Consider the following 22,821-nt stretch of genomic DNA (forward strand, 5'->3'; position numbering starts at 1 on the left):
CATGAATACTTAACCATGCAAACCTTGGCTCGTACATTGCAACGAGTTTGGAACTTTTCGGCTTGATTTCGCCCTTTATTTTTAGCACTGGGTAGTTTTTAGTTGTAGACGTTACGCACAATGTTCAGTGCGGCCGAGATGGTGACCGACACAAGTGGTTAGTACATTGAAAATTACTTATTTGGATGAATTTCCTGGCCGGGTACGGCTCCCAGAAATCAGCATTTGACCCTTGTAAATCTACAGTAAGTTATTTGTCGCCAAATATCGCCTATTTTTGGTCAAATTTCAATTTAACCTTGCCATCTGCAGTATGCAGAATTTTTCAAGCTTTACAAAGATGGGTCAACTGTTTTAGTCGGTCATCGGAGCACGATGGAGCACGATTTTTTCGATCACCATGCGTTTCCCGGTACGATTGACCCTTCGCTCAGAAAAACGCGCGCCGGATCAATCGCCGAGAAGTTAACCAAAAGCTGGAAAAGAGAACGAAAAACGTCCAATAACTCTTTGTCGAATATGGTTAAGGGTAAAGAAACTCAGAAAACTATTCCTGAAGAAATCTTACAATTTTTAACACGGTAGAACGTCGCCAATCGACTGGAGCTAAGATACTTCCGGGTAGCCAACAGTCTCACTCGATCGTGGATCTGTCAGGTCATATCGCGATCTGAACAAAGTGAACCAACGTAACCTTTGACCCTTGTTACATATACAGTACGTGATTGGTTCTTGCCTTAATTTCATTACATATACGGTACGCCATTGGCTCTTCCCTACTATCCTCTATATGGACATAACCCGGACTGTTCACTAAGAATCCTCAGTGGTTATCACTGAGCAAACGTTTGGAATCAGAGAAGCAAACTGCTTTGAGAATTTTTGAATTTCAAAACATTTGCATTTTTCCTGACATTTTTATCCATAGACCTTAAAAACGGATTAAGGTCTATGTTTTATCTTGCAAAGACAAATGACCATGAAAATTTAAAACACTGTATCGCTTAATTCCTCACAAGCTCTACACCACAAAATAGCGTGTGGATTTTATAAGTTTTTGAAATGTCTTGTTTTTGTTTTATCCTTGATAGAAATCCCAAGATATGAAAAGGAACATTAGCATGCTATATGTCAACTTTCAATGTGTGAAAGCATTGTCCAAGGTTGTTGTTGACAAATAAACTTTTGCCTTTACTGTAGAATTCATTTGTTCACAGTAACAACTTATATTGTACACTATGTGTTTCTGTCGAGGCAAGAGTAATATGCAATAATATTTGTGGATCTTATAGTGCTGCACAGGGCCATGGAAAACTTAACCTGTTCACCCCCAATTCCCTGTATACAGGTCCACAATCACCATTGCTAATAATGGATTTGGGCTAAACCATGGTGGTGAAAGGGTTAAGTTTGTTCAAATTATTGTGTGGAAGTAATGAAATCAGTCAAATGTCACAGCTGTCGTCCTTTTAATGGTCCGGAGGTTGACAAATTGTATATTATCTTTACAAATTATAGAAAGCTTTAGCCTTGTCAAGACAAGGCATAGGTACCAGGCAGGACATACATGTATCATATTAGATACTGCATTACAAAGTGTAATTTTGCTATACACAGTGGGTAGCTCTGTTCAATTACTCAAAAGGTGACTTGTCTAGACAGGCAAGCGTTATTCAACGGAAATGCATAATGCACAATTTGGTTTGCATTGACCCAGTTTATAATCCTTTATCGTAGATTGTCATTGAAGAATCCTATTTGAGCCATTTATTATCAGGATTTGGGCCCCAGACCTCATTTTGATCATTTTTGATTGTGAGCCTGTGAAGAAAATTTGGATGAACAGCTCAAGCCTTATACTCCATTCTATTTACCGGGTCATAGCTACAAGCTGTAGTAGGGTGACCGGGACGAGAGGCCCTCCTATTCCCTACAATGGGGCTGACACGAGTTTTCTGAGAGTGAATGCTCGAAATCGAAGGCTTAAAGGGGGACCCAGGTAGTGATAAATTGTACAAATTCACCTTAAGTATGCAGCAGTTGTGCACATTTATGTCTGTGAACAAGGTAATGACGTGAAAATCTTGAAGTTTATGAACACATTTTGTCAACAAACGTCAGAGGGGACGCCATCTTGGAAGTCGTCTACTCGCACGCGAACGGTCGCTATGAGAGATCGCGTGAACGGAAACAGTTGCATTTCACAGTGAATGTTGTGAAGACTAGGAAGTCAAGATGAGTGCAAAAATTTCCTAAAAAGGTCTTTTTTCTTCCGAGAAACTGCTGACGAAATTTTTTCTTTGAAACGACTATGACTTTTGGCATCATTTTCCAAGAAGGGAAGGAATGGCCATGCGGGCAAATTGTACCTTAGATAATTTTCTACTTGTTTTGTGCTCTAAAAAGGCTCAGCTATGCAGCACAAATTAGTGCCCATAGTTTTCCCAAAGCAGGAAGTAAGGTTTGCAATAGTGCCGTACTTGAACAACGTGCTTTTTCACCTGTGCGCACCTGTCTCTGACCAGAAACAATGGCTTGTATCCATGATACTGGAAACACAAAGGTCAGCGTGAGGACAATCTTCCATTTTCTTTCACTGGACTTATCAACCTATACAATATTCTCACAGAAATGATTTGGAAACTATCAATGCACCTTTCACCTGACTCATTATTGTACAGTTAGTCATCTTTGAGCCATTTTAACAATATTTGATCCGATTTTTGGTCACACTGTCTCATTATTCCTCATTACAATATTCTCAGGGAAAGAATTTGGAAACTTTGATTTTCCAGAGGCTGCCAAATTGTGATCATGCTAATAAGCCAAATTATTTTTCCAGATTTGGACTTTGTACCAACACTTTCAACAGATCAAGATTTTGGCAAAAAATTCCAGTTTTAAAAATCATCCGGTCACCCTAGCTGTAGTTTGGCATGGTTGGTATATACCGGTACTTACATAGTGTTTGAAAATATAATTTTTTTTTGATTAAAAATGATGAAAAAATCGACACAAGTCACAGTCACTATATAAATACAATATGCATATACAGTAATACAATAAACATGTAAGACAGTTATTTTACAGCCAGAACAGTTGGGGTCAAAGGTTAAATGTACATGGATGTGAGTGTACCTTTGACAAGTGACTGACTTCACAAAGAACAAATAATTCTCACATTTACCACACCTGAGAATGTCTGCTTGTCACAAGATTATAAATAAAAATGTCAATGAACTTAAATATACCCTCAAGTTGTAGTTTATGTATTTCTGTGTTAAAAATAATTCTTTCTTTATGATTAATTTAAAAAGACTTGTAAAAACAATTGATTTTCCAAAATTATTGAAAACTATTTGAAATACGTGAAGCAGTGGCAAACAATAGACTGATACATTAAAAGCGTCCACTGACATGAGATTTCAGACTTGCATCTTTGCACTTCCTAAATTTAGTGTAATACAGGACCATTACACTATTCAAGAGCAGCGAGGGGAGACCAAACAGCCAGGTGTTAATCAAAGGGTGTACGTGTACTGTGTGTATGTGTGAAGACATATCCATTAATTACTTGACAGTTTTACTTCTGCTTGTGAAACACAATAGCGACATGCACTTTTACAAAATGTAGTCTTGTAACCACACATCCCATTTCAAGCTTTTAGGGCATTTACAGAGTGTCAAATAAACCGTGAGGACACTTGGCTGCATCCACCTTTGAACTCAGAAACTGTAGCCATTGTACCTGTGTGTTGGGGTTCATGCTAGACCAAGAAGGTGTCATTCTAACTTTTCAAATGTCTAAAGTTTTTGTGGGTTAGCAATTTCTTAAAATTCTCTGAAATTGACCCCTATGGATACAAATACATGTGGTACAGAACGATGTTCTCACTGGAGTGAAGTCCAAGACAGCCCTGTGTCTCTGTGTTTTCTGTTTCCACCTCAGTTGCTAATGATATGTTCTCGTGTTCCAATAATCCTCAAACTTGGTGTTTATTTGCGTGTTCAGTACGTGGAATGTCACAGTGTATGCTGAGGGCGGCTTACTGCTAATATACATGTACATCCATTGTTGGTACCTGCCAGTGCCTTCCCTAAGTGTAGATATTGCTAGTTTTGTACACAAGTGCTATACATGTACACATTTGCATAAATTCAGTGTTTTTACTCATGTCATAGATGAGTGCTTCTTGTCAGTCTTACAACTGTACAGTTTACATGTACATTTGTAGCACCTGCCTCAATTTGTTGTGCTGCTAGGAAGTGACATTATGCCACGAGGCCAAAATGGCGCAAGCGGCTGTTGAACAGTCTTTGCGTAAGTTAGAAGTACAGACAACACAGTCCACTCACAGTCACACACACATGCAATCGGATGATTAGCTTTCACAATTGCATTGCGTTGCCAGTCTTTTCAACAGAGCCAAGTCCATTCATTGTTATGTAGGTTTTCATCTCATTGTTACCAGCCCCTTAGAAGTGAAGTGTGCTGGGTGAGTCACCACAATGCTTTCCCAATACCCCAGTGACCAAGCATTTTGTTCATTTCCATTGTCAAGAGGCGGATTATGGATTTGGCGGGCGGATTCCTGGAATCCAGGCATATCGATTTCACTGCTGTGTGATCCCTATGGAGTTCCTTGTTATTTAAGCAACCACAAAGTGTAAAATATCCACAGCTGTCTGTTTGCAGCAGTGTGCAACATGTTATCCAGGTTACCCATATGTGTGCATGCGTTGTTTTATGCCCAATGTATACCGGTACATGGAGACACGAGCTCCCCCTAGCCCCCATTGCCTACACACATTATCTCGTTTGTGTATAATCCTTTTTTGCTCCATCCTCCACAACACTTCATTGTGAATTTGCAAAGTTCAGTGCAATGAATATTTAGTTTTGTTACTTCTGTGTTCTGGCACTGGGTGTAACTGTCAGGTCTAAATCTACAAATTAGGAATATCAGGTCACCACTGGTCACCGCAAAAAAAACGTCCTTGGTTGAATGCTTATAACAGATAAGATGTACAAACATATACTGAATAAAATGCAGTTCTAATAAAATTTATTAAACTTTGATTTTAGTTTTACAAGAAACTGCACTGACTAAGATCGATGTAACTTGATATTCTCATTGCAAAGAGTATATACATGAACCAATTACCATTTTCATATAGAAATATTTCAGCCAACAGATAAACTGACTTCCATCCATTCACCTTTCAGACTAGATTTGTCTTCTATATGCTCATCATGTATGTAACGTGTACATCATCGTAAGGCCAAAGTAATTAAATTCTTTGTTTTGCGTCCCCAACCACTTAGGTTTTTAAGGTTTTCATGAAAAACACACACAGTGTATTTGAATAGGAAATTTTAGGACATAATCGCTTAGCTTTTCTGAACTAAAATTTTGTTACAATTTTTTATTTGCTGCAATCAAATTACATTGTGTTAATTTTCTTGTGTGTGTTTTTCAGCCGCTTAGACGCGTACCTTTTCCCATTTAGAGTGGACGCAAAACAAAGAATTTAATTACTTTGGCCTAATCAACAGAACAGGTTGATGGAACTTCCCTTTGGCTCATGCAATGAAGACAAGGTCACTAGAGGGCGACCTTGTCAGAGGAAGGCTACATTCTACAGTTGCTATTTCAAAACATTTTTTATCACATTAGTTGACTCAATGTTCCTAGAGATATCAGTGTACATAACAAATTTCACCGTTGCCATCAGTTGATGAGGTCAATTTCTGAATGAAGGCGCCAAGACCTAAACTTCTGCTCAGTTTTTCTCTGAGCAAACATGAACTCCTTCCCTTTCAAAGTAAAAAACAAAAAATCGGGGTCAGCATATAAAATCTTGTACTAAATTATCCAATATTATTAAGCAACACTCTAAATTCAAAATAGCCGCCATTCCTTTCTTGACTCTATGGAGAAAAAATTATAAGTTTTGATTTTCATAAAAATTAAAAATAAGGCAGTGAAAACTTTATTTATTCCATGAGCTTCAAAATGAACCTCCCGCAAGTAATAGACCGAAAAACTATTCTCAATATTTGAGTCTGAATATTTCTCCTCAAGGTTCATTGTACCGCAATAACATTATCTCAATAGTCTTTTTCCTGACACTGCAGTACATGTAATTTGAAATATTTTCATTTTGCATCAAGAATGGCCATTTGTGTACTGTACATGCATGTTTCCTCCAGCCATAAAGGGGCAACAGATATAACTTATGATGAAATTGTTTTGGGCCCGGCGGTTTTGTTCCAGAAAAGAAATTATGATTTTCTTTATGTCTCCAAAGTACACTGTATGGTGAAAATCAATGTATAGATATTGTCTTATGTGTCAGCACGAGGTGCTGTGCTCAATATGGAATGTTATTGGTAAGAATTGAACTTGTCTTCACTTGAATTTGGTTCTTGGCAGTAACCTTGGACGTCACAAACATACAGTCAGTCACTAAAATGTCACATTTTCATTTTGACATGAATATGGCAGTAGAACAAGATGCAGTTCTGTTTATTTATCAACAGAACAGAACGTTACAGCTGACATACACATAACTTTCAAATCTGTAACCCACACACAATTTACCCCCCCCCCCAATAAAAACCAAACAAACAAACCAAAAAAAACATCATTTCTGGTCACCACCCATGTCATTTTTAGAACCTGCATGTCATGTTTCTTTTCCCATCTGTACAGCTGTCCTTGATATCCCTGTTTGCATGTCCAAAATGCTGTATGGAAAACAGAAGTATTATGCAGCCAGTGATAAAAGACAATATCTGTTGCTTGGATAGTGCCAAACCAGCATTGTTAGGAATAAAAAAGAAAGAATATAAAGAAAAAGAGAAAAAAAGAAAACCGTGTCGCCTCATCACTTTTGCTGAATGTCAAGGACCAGAAACAATTTTTTTTTGCCTTACTGCATTTACTCATTTCTGAATGTTTTTTTTCTTCCTTTCAGCTCCTGATACCAGGGCAAAGATAGTGCTGCAATTTACTAGCTTTGACACGGAGTGTACTTATGATTTCCTCTTTCTGTACGACGGCAACTCCTTTGACAGCCCTCTGATCGGCAGTTTTAGCGGCAACAGCACTCCAGAGGCAGTGGTAGCCTATTCAGGAGAGGTGAGTCACTGTATCCTTGCACCTGAATGCTAGTTTACCCTCTTGTCACAATGGTTTGGCCCAAACCCGTATGTTATCAATGGTGATTGTGGGACTTGTTCAGAGGGAATTAGGGGTGAACAGGTTGAGTCTTGCCACACGATTTGTGCATGTACGATATGAATGTGTGTTCTCCATATGCGCTCATGGAGCACATTTTGATACAATGCTAATCATACTCGGTGTACAGCCATCTCGTTTTTGTACCATATACCAGTGCGTCGTGAGGTCCAATTTCTGTCGCAATCTATTCTCTACTAGCCTTTGTATACCGGTCACAAACCAGTTACTAACTTTTCCATGATCAACTCTAGTGGCAATTTAATACAAAAAATGAAAAGAAAGTGTTTGCACGCAAAATGTACAACATCTTTATCAACAGAAAGACATTTCAATCACCACTTGTGCAGAAACGTGTGTGGGGGGGAGACCTGTACATGTACAATGAACACACAACATACATTCTTTACAACTTTGCAGCTCCACAGAAAAGACATAGAAAGTCAATTAAAATCATGCAAAATATTTTATGAAGATCAATAGAAGTGAAATATAGATAACATTTCCATATTGTTGAGAATTTCTACAGAAATTCTGTAGAAATTTTATTGAAATTCAAAGAAATTTTCTGCAGATTTAAATAAATAAGGTATCCATAGAATTTTTGTATATGTGTAGGTTCAACAGAAACTCCATAGAAATTTGACTGAATACCAAAACATTTTTGTAAATTTCATGAAAATAAAGTTGCTATTAGATTTCTCTTTTATTCTGTAGAATACTGTAGATTTTTGAAGACTTCAAACAGATTCCTCAGACTATTTTCATAGGGCAGTTACTTTGATTGTTTTTCATAGCGTGGACCATATTTGATTATATGTATCAACTAAGACTGCAGAAACATACAGCTACATGTATTTGTGTCCGGCGTGGTAGATGTCGAGTCTGAAACCCAAATACATGTATCGATAGCGCAAAGCCTTGCATTTAGACTACCAACTTCCAGAAATGGTTGTCTGACAGGACCACTGTCCACTGTATGTCAAACATAACATATCCCTAAACACTGTAAACACCCTTCATGCATTAGATCTCATTAATATACAAGATTTTCTTATTGGTAACTTTCAGATATTCGTCTTATCAGTGTACACCACTGTACCTACATGTATATGGCTTATCAATCAGATCTTTGTTTTAAAATCACTCTAAAGAAAATGCGTAGATTCTGATATTGAAGAATTCCTGGTTCAGATTTACAAATTTTATAACACTTTGCTGATAAACATCTGGAAAATTGTACTACCTGTACCAAAGGAAAAGGTTAATTTCAAAACCAATAACTCTTTGAGTACTGTAATTTTTCCCACCAAAATTTTTGTGCCATATTTTGCCAATTTTATGAATTTTTCTGAAATTTTTTTGATAATTTTTGACCAAATGGACATCACATTTCATTAGCTACAGATTTTCACCAAAATTTTAGCAAAAATTGGGAAAAATTGACGAGTGTAAATATGTTTAAAGCAGGGTTCGTACGCTCCTGGAAAGTCCTGGAAAGTCCTGGAATTTAAAACCACTCCTGGAAAGTCCTGGAAACTCCTGGAAAATCAAAATTTACTCCTGGAAACTCCTGGAAAATCGCTAGTTACGATCGCACACGGTCGAGAACGGCCAGATCGTAAAGGCGAATGTCAAACAGTATAATTGTCGAACGTCAATCGTAAAATGCGAAAAGTTGTTTTGCGACAGGTGGGGAGCCCTCCTGAGACAAAATTTGGAAAGCGTAGTAATGTTTCTTATAATGTCGTAAAGGGGTACTCTTGCACTAGCGTGGGCGAGACCATGTTGTGTATTCTATTATCCATGGTTTTGCACACAAGTAAGGTGACATCGAAGTACCGGTATGCATGAGTAGCTTGTGAATTGTGGAGGTCCCATGTTGAAATTTAAAGCTTGTTCGGGTCATCAATCACAGTAATGCCTCCTAGAAAGTGTTTATTCAGCAACCTTCGGTTGAAACTGCCCGAGTACATTATAGGATGGCTGGAGCGGGCACAAGATAAAGTCGCGGCAAGATGCAAACTTTGTGAAAAGACTTTCGTTGTATCGAAAAGCCTAGCCCTGCGTATGATGCTCCGTGTTCCCGTGGCTCACCATTCGGTACCTTCATGCGAGATATCGCTGGCCTTTGGGCCCTTGACCGTGCATCGCCAGCAAACTAATGGTTTTGGACGTCATGCGAACAGTTCTTTTACAGTCTGTGAGCGTTTGAGTTATTCGGGTAGGCATACGGTAGATCTGAATCGAGTTGATTTCAGCCGAAAGTAGTTAGAAAAAAAGTTTTTCGTGTGCGGTCCAAATTGGTACCGCATGTCTATGGCTTAGCAGGGCTGTAGTGGGAGGCTTCATAACGTCGGGAACACACAGCATTGTACGCGGGGCTATGAAAAGCCATGCTAAAGGAGCAAAACATCGAGCTCTGGTAGGAAAAAACAGGAGCAAGTAAATCACAAATTGATGATTTCTTTGCCCGATCTTCATCAAATGTAAAGTCATCGACTAATTCTAAGCCTTCCCCGAGTTTATCTTTCCTGACACCACACTCACAACTGTCTCAGTCGTCAGTGATGTTATTCAAGATGTCGTCACCATCAAAACCTGTCAACTCGTCATTGACTGCATTTGTCAGAAAAATGATGTCTTATGGGCTGAAGTTTTGTGGACAATGAAAACTTTAGAAAAAATTAGTGTATGATGCTTATTAAAATTGCAAGCTTTATCGTGCAAACACTCCTGGAAAATGGCATTTTTCAACCACAAATACTCCTGGAAAATGGCAAAAAAACTCCTGGAAAGTCCTGGAATTTTGATTTACTTGAAGTGTATGAACCCTGTAACTAGGTGACAAAAGTTGACTTTGGTGCTCAAAGGGTTGATAATGTAGGTAGGTGAATACGGACCTGGCCACCATACACAGTTCTAAGTAAATAATAATCATACAAGCTTCCCCTTTTTTGCTTTGTTTGTCTCCTGCAGATGATAGTTTATTTGTACAGTGATACCAATTATATGTCAGAAGGTTTCGAGGCAGACTTTGCCGTCCAGAACTGTACCAAGGACTGTTCAGGCCATGGTACATGCACAGATTACGAGTGCAGCTGTGAGCCGCAGTGGACGGGAGAGGCCTGCGATTTCCAAACGTGTCAGGAAGGATGTGGACTTAATGCAGGTCATGGAGAATGTAACAGGGTAGGTCACGCATTCACAATATTTTTAGTATAAATATCCAAAATTTTGAATTTCAAATTTCAAATGTCAGTAAATATTTGGAAATTTTGTCACAGGGTAGGTCATGCACTCACAACAATTTAGTAGAAATACATTTCAAAAGTTTTGAATTTTCAAATTTCAAATATCAGTAACAATCGGGTTATTTGTTTCTCCAGTACTAAAATTTGCATGGAGACTCCCCAGATTTTTATTCTTGATTTGAAAGAGAATGGTTGAAAGTTTGTTGGAGGAAAGTTTAAATGAAAGTTTAAATCTTTTAACCCTTTCCTGCCAAGTTCATATTCACCATCATGTCAAGTTGGTTAAAACTTGTGAAACAAAACATGTCGCATATGGTGCATTTAAACAAGATTTGAAGATTTGAAGATCCTTGAAGACAGAGATACTGAAAACATGATTTTTACAGACTAAAGCAGCTGTTAAATACCAAGCCAAGTAGGTGAAAATACATATGGTTATGGCTCAATACCACTTTTCACAGACTTGGCTTAAGGGGATATGATACTGTCTGGCAGGAAAAGGGTTAAATTGTTGGCGTGAACTATGTTGAACTTCTCTGTGAATATAGATTCAACCATTTTGGAACAAATATAGTGCAGTTGTTCCTTGACAGTGAACCCCCGAACATTTATCGGCTGGTTTGATACTTAGCCTAACATAATCTGTAAAACTAGCCTCAAACTATCTCAGAATGTTGATCACATCCCCATACAAATTTAATTTTATTAATTTAATGCCTGCCACTTACATACAAATTAATTAGTAAAAATTGATGAAAATTACAAATCTTTAGACAAAATCACAGAAAACAAAAAGCGTATGAAACAACAAGACACAAACAGTAAATACACTAAAATTACACTGATGAGGATAAAAGAGGGTATGTTTAAAAAGGTTGAAGAATCTTGAAAAATGTACGTAAAAAGATACAAAAGATTAGCCTTATTAGCAAATGACTTTCTGGTTAGGTTAAATCCAGATAATGTCTGGAAATGACCGACTCATGTGTTTTGAGTCACATGATTTCTCAGCTGAGGTAAATAGTATAAAATACATAATCTGTAAAACTAGCCTGTAAAAATAGTATAAAAGCTTCTTTGCAGTTGGAAAACACCATAATTATCAGTAAGGATCGAGTGGCTAAGTCGTTGAGAACGATCAATGTGAGGAAATGTCCAGGTCCTGATGGTATATGTGGCAGAACGCTTAAATTGTGTGCCGATCAACTGAGCAGCGTACTTCAACACCTTTTTCAACTTTCATTAAATAATGTTTCTATTCCGGCCTTATGGAAAACCTCAACAGTTATTCCAATTCCCAAACGCAACAATCCAAAGCAGCAAAACGATTTTCGTCCTGTTGCCCTCACTTCTCTTGTGATGAAAACATTCGAGAAAATAATCAAACATTTCATCCTATCCAAGACTGAAAATATGCTTGATCCTCTTCAATTTGCATATAGAACTGGAAAGGGTGTTGAAGATGCCAAACTTTTTATTTTGAATGAGTTGTATAAACATCTTGAGAAACCTGGTGCCCATGCTAGAATTCTTTTTGCAGATTTTTCATCTGCCTTTAACACGATACAGCCCCATATTCTTGCCAACAAACTTATCACGAAGTTTAGACTCGACAGTCAGTTGATATTTAAGCAATAATGCACCCCCTCCCGGCTCATAATGGACGAAAGCAAACTTTGCACTCCATAATGTACTCGGCTTCGCCTCGTACATTATGTCGTGCAAAGTTTGCTTTCGTCCATTATGAGCCGGGAGGGGTGCATTATTGCTATTATTTTATAGTTTTGGCAATGCCAGTGAATTTGTAGTTGTAGAAAACGAATAAAAAAGGAAATTTTAACTGAGTTTGAAGCCAGTGAGCGTCGTCCAGCATGATCGGCCCTGACTCTGTACACACTGCACAGTGCACTGCACTGAACACGCACGTTCAGCACAAAAAATGACCAGCACTTTCACGGTTCATTTTGAATTGAAAAACGATGTATTTTCGAGGGAAATGAAAAGTAACTGCATCCCTACCGTCTATATCAAACTTGAAACATCACCTTTAAATATCATGCCATTCAAAAAATCGACACGGTGAAATGCCAGAGATGAAGAAAACGGAATGTTCATGCATCGACATCAGCATGATCAGCGAGCTGCATGCCATGGTATCAGCTGATCAATACGATCATTATTATGTCGCTAGTAGTACAGCATTCATTGCAAACGATATCAACAGAGTTCAACATTGTTATTCAAATGTTTATATTTCAATAATAACTGTGTCTATAAATTTAATTTTCGATGGCTCCTTGAGAAGAGCTATTTTATTTCGGCGAACGACAGAACTTGACGTAAACGGGTGCTTGAAAGGTACAGTTGACAAACATACTGGAGGGTTTCGGTACCGTCGCGATATCGAGAACAAGGCAAGGTAAAATCACAGACATGGAGAAAAAAACGATGAATGAAAGTTGTCTCCGATTACAGTCAGTGCATCAGAATTAGGTGGCCGAGATGTTAGATCAACGAAGAGTCCACGGTCGTCATGATTGTTGGTAGTAGCTGACCTTGGACCGAGACTTTGAATGGCTCCGTAGTAATTTCCGTAGACACTTCCGGTCAAGGTTGATGACATCAAGCTGCTGTTGTTGGCCCGTTTACGGCTGGTACGAGTAGCCTTTCACGCTTGCATCGTTTACATGGCCACTGACATACATGCCATGTGTCAAACCCAGTATCGTCTAGGAGTTTGCAAACGTACTGAGTTCTGTTTCACCTACCGGTATACGGCAACGAAGCGAACCATGTTGTAAACAAACGTAGTAGTACAACCAGCGTATCGGACGGGGACTGTATGCTGAGCGCCAGCCAGCCAGACGGCAAGTGCGTGCGTGAGGACTCAAAAAATGTAATAAATCGTACAGTAAGACATTATTATCAATATTGTGAACCATTGTCAAGATTTATAGTTTTGTGTATTACATGGTTTATCCGATATTTCCCCTCCTTTTAAATGCGCAGTCCTATTTTCGTTTTCAAAAAAAAAACTTGCTCGCTGTGGGGCCGCAGTGCTGAATAATGGAATACATTATCAGTAATAATGTATGGATATGACGTCACAAAATTCACTGGTATTGACAAAGCTATCTCAGCGTGTGCTTGTTAATGGCCGGCTGTCTGATTCTTTACAAACATCTACCGGTTCTCCACAGGGTTGTGTTTTGTCTCCTCTGCTCTATATCCTCTATACAGATGACTGTAGAAGTAACTATGAAGGTCGCCACATTGTAAAATTTGCAGATGACTCGGCTCTCCTCTCGCTACTTGTAGGGCCTGATGAAAAACATGGTCCCGTCCTAGACGAATTTGTTAATTGGTGTGACAATTCATACCTTAATCTGAACGTAGTCAAAACCAAGGAAATTGTTTTTGACTTCAGGAGACAAAAACACAAACCTGTGGAGAGCATTATTCATGATCAGGAAGTTGAAATTGTTCATATTTACACATATCTTGGCTCGATTTTTGATGATAAATTGAGGTGGGATGCGAATTCTGAAGCGATTTTAAAGAAGGGGAAACAACGAATGTATTTTTTACGGAAATTGGAATCCTTTTCAGTGAACAAGACAATTTTATCTCTCTTTTACAAGTCTTTTATCGAAAGCATCATAACTTTCTCATTTATCTGCTGGTTCCAGAATTTAAGTTTAAAACACAAGAATTCCATAGAAAATATTGTCACTTTAAGTTCAAAGATTATTGGCGCACCACAGAGGAGCATTTTGTCATTTTACAAGCAACAGTGTCTGAGGAAAGCACGTTCCATTATAAATTCATCAGAGCATATTTTAAATTCAGAATTCCAACTGCTTCCTTCGGGAAGACGTTTTAAGTGTCCAGTTTGCAAGACAAACCGGCTCAAGAATTCCTTTATTCCTACCGCTGTGCGGTTTTTAAATGATGTATCTTAACGGTCGTTGTGTGTTGTCACTATTTTTTAGTTTTAGTCTTGTTTTGTTGTTTATTGTGATATTTTGTGTGTTGTCCGCCAATCTGAATTGCCCTTAAGGGATGAATAAAGTTGATTGATTGATTGATTGATTGATAAGTGACTCGTAGATGTCAAGGTGACCATCCTGATACCCATGGCACCCTGTATCATGCAAAGTTGTCAGGAAATGTTGGGAAATGACCGACTCGTAGATGTCCAGGGGTGACCATCCTGATACCCATGGCACCCTGTGTCATGCAAAGTTGTCAGGAAATGTTGGGAAATGACCGACTCGTAGATGTCCAGGGGGTGACCATCCTGATACCCATGGCACCCTGTGTCATGCAAAGTTGTCAGGGTATATGAAAAAGTACCGTAGATGGCTAGAGGCCCCTCCAGGAAGCACAACATGTAGAAAACCTTATACTGCATCCAAAGGTTTTATACACTAATTGTCATTGATTTGTGCTGATGATTTGGTCTGAAGATTCTTGAAATTTAACCAAGCACAAAGTCTTTCATGACGTCTACTCTATTTTCAGTTTACATCCCCCTGGCAATGTGATTGTCATATGGACTACATTGGTGAGTACTGCAGCCTGCCAATCTTGAACAACGCCGGTTGGAACAACTACTATCTGCTTTCCAGTGGGATTGACTTCACAGCAAGGATGGGACATGCTGGCGTGTACCATAAGTCAACAGATCGCTTCTGGGTCTACGGGGGTGAGTCAGGTTTTCTTTTTCTCCAGAAATAAGAGTTGTTTTGTCTATTTACGAGAGGAGTACTAGGCGATGAGCGAAATGGATCGGTTTGAGGTCTGTTACTACGAATGTGTTTTCCGTTCAGACCGTTCGCTTTATAACGGTGATTGGTGAAATTATATTCAGGGTATTGATTACACATGATACATATATAACACAGTAAGTGCTGCGGTCATGAAAACTGTGACAGCAACTCATGTGAACTGAGACCACAAGGAAGAGTAAAATTGCTCATATCTGGCATCACCATGATTTAATAATAAACTGAATTCTATGCTAGCACAAAATGAGCTAGTCTAATAGGCACAGTGGCTTGTTCAGAGTCAGATACATGTATCTTCCGCGTTTTGATAGAAAAGCTCGGTAAAGTCGCAGATATTACTGACACATAGAGGATTGAACCTTGCACGCAAGTTTTTTTGTGATGTTTTAGCAAATCTTCTCTGTGACTTTTGGAATGGACACACTACCGGGTAGTGCCCCAGAAATTTAGGTGGCATTTTCACACTTCTGCCCACCCCAGCTTGCACATTGTCCAGTATTTACACTGGTAGTATATACCGGTATAACCCTTTACTATCATTGAATTTTTAATATCATCAGCAGGTTGTCAAGAATGTATCTGATGGCACTGTCTTGACAAAAAATGTGATCTTATCTCCAAAACAAAATCAGAAAAATTGAAATATTTAGGTACAAAGTAAGAAGACTTACATTGTACTATGGGTACTGTACAGTACTGTATCTCGTATTCTTACCATAGCTCACTGACTCAAAAAGGAGTGACATCACACTGAATGCTTTATGTTTGTAGTACAATGTATCTTCTCTCATCTAACACTTGCAGGCTTCACATTAAACTCAGTACTGGATGACGTAGTTTATTATAATTTTGAAGACAACGTCTGGAATGTAGCTTCTCATCTTGGAAGTGAGAAACCAGTAAGTAGAAATACTCAAGACGCTATTTTAAGTTTGCTAACTTTTTACAGAATCAAAGACACAGGTTTTACTGTTTTGCATATATGATGTACCTGTATATGCTTGCAACAGAATGGCCTGATGGTACATGTGGTATGTACCTCGAAAGTGAATTACTTGAACTTTTGCCCAAACTTTCCTCAATGAAACTTTTAACCATTCTTTTACCAAATCAAGAATAAAAATCAGGGGCCACTTTGCAAATTTTGGTACTAGAGAGACAAGTTATGTAAATTTTCCTGATATTTCAAATTCAAAATGGTCGCCATCCCTGATTTGCTCCTTGGGTAAAAATTAAATTATTGATTTTCGAAAAGTGAAAAAGTGAAAATTTTTCTTACTCCAAGAGCTTTAAAATGAGCTCCCCACAAGTGGAAGATCAGGAAAGAATTGTAAAATTTTGAGAGTCTTAATATCTGTCCCTAAGGTGCATTCTACCGTATGTTAAAGCACACCCAGCGGCGGTATACCACGAGATTTTGACCAGTACACGACATATATGCACAAGCGATAGCGAGTGCATATATGAAGTGAACTGGTCGAAATCAAGTGGTATACTGTAGCTGGGTGTGATTTATTGCTATTATATCATAGTTTGGTGTGGAACGTCATAAACAGAGTTTTGCTCAAGCGGAGAGCTCGCGCGTATGCCAGCCGTGGTATATCGCCAATGTACTACGGTTCTTTTTGCCTCTTGACTAATCAGATCGCTGCATTTGCGCCATCAATATACTGGTATAATATAATACCCAGTATTTAACTTATCAAAACAGCTGCTATTTTTAGCTCTCATAATGCAATATGTACCGGTATGTGTGGCAAAATAGGAGGTATTAGTACAGGCAAGATAAAATATCTGTTCTCTGTATGTATGCCTGTACATGTATGTTTGTATGTCTGTCCACACCAAAATTTTGAAAACAGCAGCAAACATCTTACTATTTGGTGTGGAGGTGCACCAAGGGTGGAAATGTGAAATTGTTCAGGTGAATGTGTTTGTGTTGAAAATATCCAAATAAGGTTAAAAAAATGGCAAAGTCGGTCAAATGCTGAAACTCTTGAACTGCTGGCTAAGTTATGGTTGATATTTTGTCCATTGGTACCTTACACAAACTCTGTGCAACTATGTTTGTATGGTAGTATCCAACTTTGCTGTTGACAACTAAATTGTTTGTCAGTACTTGGCTAAGATTAATAAACACTAGGCACTACACACAATGCATTGTGCTAGCAAGCCTATTATTTTGCAAACTTCTTAGGGAAAATGAGAATAAGATGCGTTTGTTTTCCTGATATAAAAATGTCAAAAATATTGATCAAAATTACATTTGTTGTCCCCTTTTATTAACCTTGCTACTCATTTGTAACCAACAGGCTGGAAGACACAGTCACACAATGGTGCTTTATATGGACCAGCTCATTGTATTAGGGGGTGTCCTACAGGATGAGATTTTATCCAATGAGCTGTGGTCGTTTGACATCGGCACCTCCCATTGGACAAGGCTGGCTGAGGACAGCATTGTCCAGCCACCTGGTTTGGCCGGACATGCCGCCAGTCTTGTTGATGATGTATATTTATATGTTTTTGGAGGTGAGTGCTACGCTAGTTTTTCATCAGAAATTTGTGTATGTGTGTGTGCACCCATGTTTGTGATAGTGTATACCCGTGACTTGGTTTGAAAATGGCAAATTTATACAAAATTTATGCAAGTCACTTTATCTATTGCTGTCGTAAAAACCTTAACCCTTTGAGCGCCAAAGTCTATTTTTGTCCCCTACATAAAATAAACCCCTGTCAATTTTTCTCAGATTTTTGCCAAAATTTTGAGAACTGTAGCCAATGAAATATGATATCCATTTGGTCCAAAATTATCAAAAAAATTACAGAAAAATTCATAAAAATTGGTAAAATTTTGCACTAAAATTTTGGCTGGAGAAAATTACAGCGCTCAAAGGGTTAAGCAAAAGCTTGTTAAGATATTCAAGTTTCTTGGATTGACCGTAAACTTGAACACGACACATGCATGATATCACATGATTATTGTGTAATCTTCAAAATATTAACCCTTTGAGCACCAAAGTCAGTTTTTTTGCCCCTATAAAATATACCTCTGTCAATATTTGTCAGGTTTTTGCCAAAATTTTGATAAAAAAACTGTGGCTGATGAAATGTTATGTTCATTTGGTCCAAAATTATAAAAAAAATTACAGAAAAGTTCATGAAAGTTGGTAAAATGTTACAATAACATTTTTGTGCGATAAATGCAGCACTCAAAGGGTTAAGAAATTATCTAATATTTCAAGGTTGAAGTCGAAGAGGTGAAGAGTATTTTAATTTTATTGAGAAATGGAAAATCTTATGTAAAAAGATAACTGTAAAACATTTTTTTTGCTACATGCTTTTACAGCATTTTTGGATTTTCTTTGCAATCAGCAGAACAGACCATCTTTACCATAGTAAATACACAGAAAAGTGTAAAGTAGTGGCATCTTAAATCAGTGAATTGACAGCTTAATTTGCTAAAAAGGATGCTAGCTGAAAAGGCACGTTACAGTAGTGTGGAGGAGCTTGAACCTATAATAAAAATTGTACTGTAAGCTGTAACTTGTGGCAAGTTTTTCAGTATTCTGCTCCTGTATATCAACTACCATGTCTGGCCCTAATCCATTTGTCTTGCTGAAATTTCAAGTATTCTTTTTGTCAACACAGCTTGTATGTGTGTAGTGATCATTGTTTATTATTTACAAATGAATTCTAGTCCAGACTTGAATCAATTTTCAACAATAACAACGGAGATTATAGTGATATAGGTTGTGTTGATATGCTTAATACTTGGCATTAAATTACAGTTTAGGGATTCATGCAGAATGTGTAGGGAAACCACAAAACAAAAATTCTGAAAAAATAGCCAAAAGATACAGCTTATGGAGCTTTAAAAGGCTGGAAATAATGTAGAAAAATTAAATGAATTGTAACAAACTGGCAGAGCTTTTGGTGTTACTGACGAGGAGTTCACTTTATACCTTGTTGGCATACTGCCCTCAGTGCTATGTTGTGTTGACAGGAAAAACTGTTGTCAAAACGTAGTCTATAATCTGCCATTATTTTCACAGGTCGCTCCGTAAATGAACATTTCACTTCAAACATGTACAGAATAGACCTGTCCCTGCCCTTAGAATGGGAAAAGGTGACGTACGCGGGCGGGATGCAGTCGGATTTGAAATTGTCAGGTCATTCCCTGGTCTTCCATCCGGAATCCAGAAGCCTTATTGTGTATGGCGGATTCATTCCCAAGGATGCAAAGTAAGTACGATGGCATTGGTAATTATTATATATCCAGATTTCCAGGTTATTTCATCCCAATGGAGCACTAGGGAGGCAAAATAAATTTCATGGATTTGTCTTTGTCCTAGGTCTTTGCCAAAATGATGGTGTGTCATTTTCGTTCTCATGAAAATAAAAAAAACTACAAATTTTTATGGCGGTTACAGTTTCTGACACTACAATGATAACAATGGTAATGTCACCATACATGTATTACAGTGCTTTATATGAAGCTTCAGATGCAAATGTTTTCTGTTTTCTGGTGTATACCCACATTACCTATATGCATCTCTCAACCATGCTGACACAGTGTCTGGTGTACACACATTGTGTGCTTCTCTCAACCATACTGATACAGTGTCTGCTATGCACACATTGTAGGCATCTCTCAACCATGCCAATACAGTGTCTTGTATGCACACATTTTAGGCATCTCTCAACCATGCCGATACAGTGTCTTTTGTACACACATTGAAAGCATCTCTCAACCATGCCGATACAGTGTCTGATATACACACATTGTGTGCATTGCTCAACCATGCCGATACAGTGTCTGATATACACACATTGTGTGCATTGCTCAACCATGCCAATACAGTGTCTGTTATGCACACATTGTAGGCATCTCTCAACCATGCCGATACAGTGTCTTGTGTACACACATTGAAAGCATCTCTCAACCATGCCAATACAGTGTCTGATATACATACATTGTGTGCATTGCTCAACCATGCCGATACAGTGTCTGGTAGACACACATTGTGTGCATTGCTCAACCATGCCAATACAGTGTCTGTTATGCACACATTGTAGGCATCTCTCAACCATGCCGATACAGTGTCTGATATACACACATTGTGTGCATTGCTCAACCATGCCGATACAGTGTCTGGTAGATACGTATTATATGCACCTTTTAATGATGCTGATACAGTGTCTGATATACACACATTTTGTGCATCTCCAACCATGCAAAATAGGTGTCTGATATCATAGTGTGCATTGTCTATCTAACACAAACAACAAAGTCTCGTAAAAGTGATGCTGTCTGATTAGACTAATTACAGCCAGTAGACTGCCATCAGGTGGTCATTTATTTGAAACTTTAATCTCTTTCAACACGGGGTGTCCAGCTTTAATCCCCACTGTACCAGCTGTAGGCATAATCAGTTTTAATAATACTGCATCTCTTGTATGAAACTTTCAGTTGTTTGCGTCAGATAACACACTGCATGTTCTGTACACACAATGTACATCAGACACCATGTCAGCGAGGGCCAGCAATATTTACTGTAGGTAGTATTGCAACCCACTGTAGCAGGAAGATGTATAAGAAAATGTTTAATGTGTGATGTTTCTGACAAGGAGAATAATGGAAACACTTTCAAAAGTTACAACCGTTATCCTATATAAAATGTACGTACAAAAAGGCAAGGTCAAAGGTCAAAGGCTTCAACTTCTGATACTATATATGGGTGATTCAAAATACTTGTGTCAAGGACTTTAAACTCACTATCATTTTACCATAACTTTTAATTATCATCTGTTATTATTTGTTTATTTCGTTTCCTGATTCTTTCTTTCACTCATTCCCCAATCCTTTTTCCGGTTTTATAGCTTTGGTGACAGGTCTTCAGAAATTCATCTGTTTCACGTTGATTACCGTTACTGGACCAAACCAAACATTGCTAACGTAACGGACCATTTTGTTCCAAGGGCCAGAAGTCTACATTCTGCCAACATCATGGGAAATTACATGGTCGTCTATGGTAGGTAGTGCGTCTTTCAATTTATGTACATGTGGACCCACATATGTTAATTGTTATGGCCTGTTTCCTGATGTGTTTTGAGCACTGATAGTGTTGAAGGTAAACACTTACGTCTTTAAGGTCTGAACTGGACTTTCGATACTCTAAACAAATTAAGGTGTATCCATAGAATCTGTATGCCTAGTCAAAATCTTTTAGGATACTCAGACATTTGAAGTACCAAATCCTTGAAAAATTTTCAAAGATTTGAAAGTACCAAATCTTTGAAGAAATTTGAAGTAACCAGTGAAAAATTTTGAAGATTAGAATTACCAAATCCTTGAAGAAATTCAGATATTTTAAGTACCAAATTCTTGAAAAATTTCAAAGATTTGAAATAACCTTATCTTTGAAGACATTTCAAAATTTGAAGTACCTAAAAAATTTAAGAAATTTGAAGATTTAAAATTACCAAATTTTTGAAGAAATTTGTATATTTGAAGTACCAGATCCTTGAAGAATTTCAAAGATTTAAAATAATCAAATCTTTGAAGAAATTTGAAGATTTGAAGTACAGGGCTGTCAATGCTTTTCAGTATAGAAGGGTACCAGTGAAAGAGCAAGAGGGTACAGCCTTGTGCGGAGGCCTTAAATAGGGAAAACAAGACGGTGGCAAGACCTGTGTCAGACAGTGATTTGCCACCGGTGACCGGCGATAATTGACAGCCCTGGAAGTACCTCGTCTTTGAAGAAATTCGCAGATTAGAATTACCAAATCTTTGAAGAAATTTGAAGATTTGAAGTATATTCAGAGAGAAATCTTGCAATCAGAAATTAACACTAAAATGCACAAGATAGTTTTACAGGAAGTGTGACTTGCTATTTGTGTTTGATGTAGGTTATGCAGTGCTTGATCAAACAGTTGTTTTTAATTTCATCTTGACTTACAGGTGGGAACACACATACGCACTTTAAAGATGAGCTGTGTTATGATGATAATGTCCACTTCTTTCACATTGGATGCCTTCTCTGGGTTGATGAAGCTAGTTTGAGTGCAAGTTTTAAAGGTGAGTTAAACGTTAGTGACTTCACATCGGAGGTTTCTGCTCAGCTTCAAATATTGGAAGTATAATCAAGCTTTTCAAACTCCTGATTTGGAAGTATGATCAAGCTTTTCAAACTCCTGATTGGAAGTATAATCAAGCTTTTCAAACTCCTGATTTGGAAGTGTAATCAAGCTTTTCAAACTCCTGATTTGGAAGTGTAATCAAGCTTTTCAAACTCCTGATTTGGAAGTGTAATCAAGCTTTTCAAACTCCTGATTTGGAAGTGTAATCAAGCTTTTCAAACTCCTGATTTGGAAGTATAATCAAGCTTTTCAAACTCCTGATTTGGAAGTATAATCAAGCTTTTCAAACTCCTGATTTGGAAGTGTAATCAAGCTTTTCAAACTCCTGATTTGGAAGTGTAATCAAGCTTTTCAAACTCCTGATTTGGAAGTGTAATCAAGCTTTTCAAACTC

General features: G+C 37.9%; 1 protein-coding gene and 1 long non-coding RNA gene across 2 annotated transcripts in view; both read left to right on the forward strand.

Annotated features, from left to right (window-relative positions):
* Nucleotides 1-22,821, forward strand: part of LOC139128115 (multiple epidermal growth factor-like domains protein 8) — a 98,319-nt gene that overhangs the window by 5,346 nt on the left and 70,152 nt on the right. The window contains exons 2-9 of the mRNA XM_070693957.1: nucleotides 6,982-7,145; nucleotides 10,224-10,436; nucleotides 15,023-15,206; nucleotides 16,093-16,187; nucleotides 17,601-17,817; nucleotides 19,341-19,530; nucleotides 21,169-21,320; nucleotides 22,250-22,366. Of these exons, the coding sequence (XP_070550058.1) occupies nucleotides 6,982-7,145; nucleotides 10,224-10,436; nucleotides 15,023-15,206; nucleotides 16,093-16,187; nucleotides 17,601-17,817; nucleotides 19,341-19,530; nucleotides 21,169-21,320; nucleotides 22,250-22,366 (1,332 nt within the window). The remainder of the gene's footprint in view (nucleotides 1-6,981; nucleotides 7,146-10,223; nucleotides 10,437-15,022; nucleotides 15,207-16,092; nucleotides 16,188-17,600; nucleotides 17,818-19,340; nucleotides 19,531-21,168; nucleotides 21,321-22,249; nucleotides 22,367-22,821) is intronic.
* On the forward strand, nucleotides 13,638-14,586 carry LOC139129703 (uncharacterized). The gene is made up of 2 exons (XR_011551651.1): nucleotides 13,638-14,027; nucleotides 14,059-14,586. It is a non-coding gene; the product is annotated as an uncharacterized lncRNA (long non-coding RNA).

Source organism: Ptychodera flava, chromosome 3 (genome assembly GCF_041260155.1).
Source record: "Ptychodera flava strain L36383 chromosome 3, AS_Pfla_20210202, whole genome shotgun sequence".
Taxonomy (NCBI): Eukaryota; Metazoa; Hemichordata; class Enteropneusta; family Ptychoderidae; genus Ptychodera; species Ptychodera flava.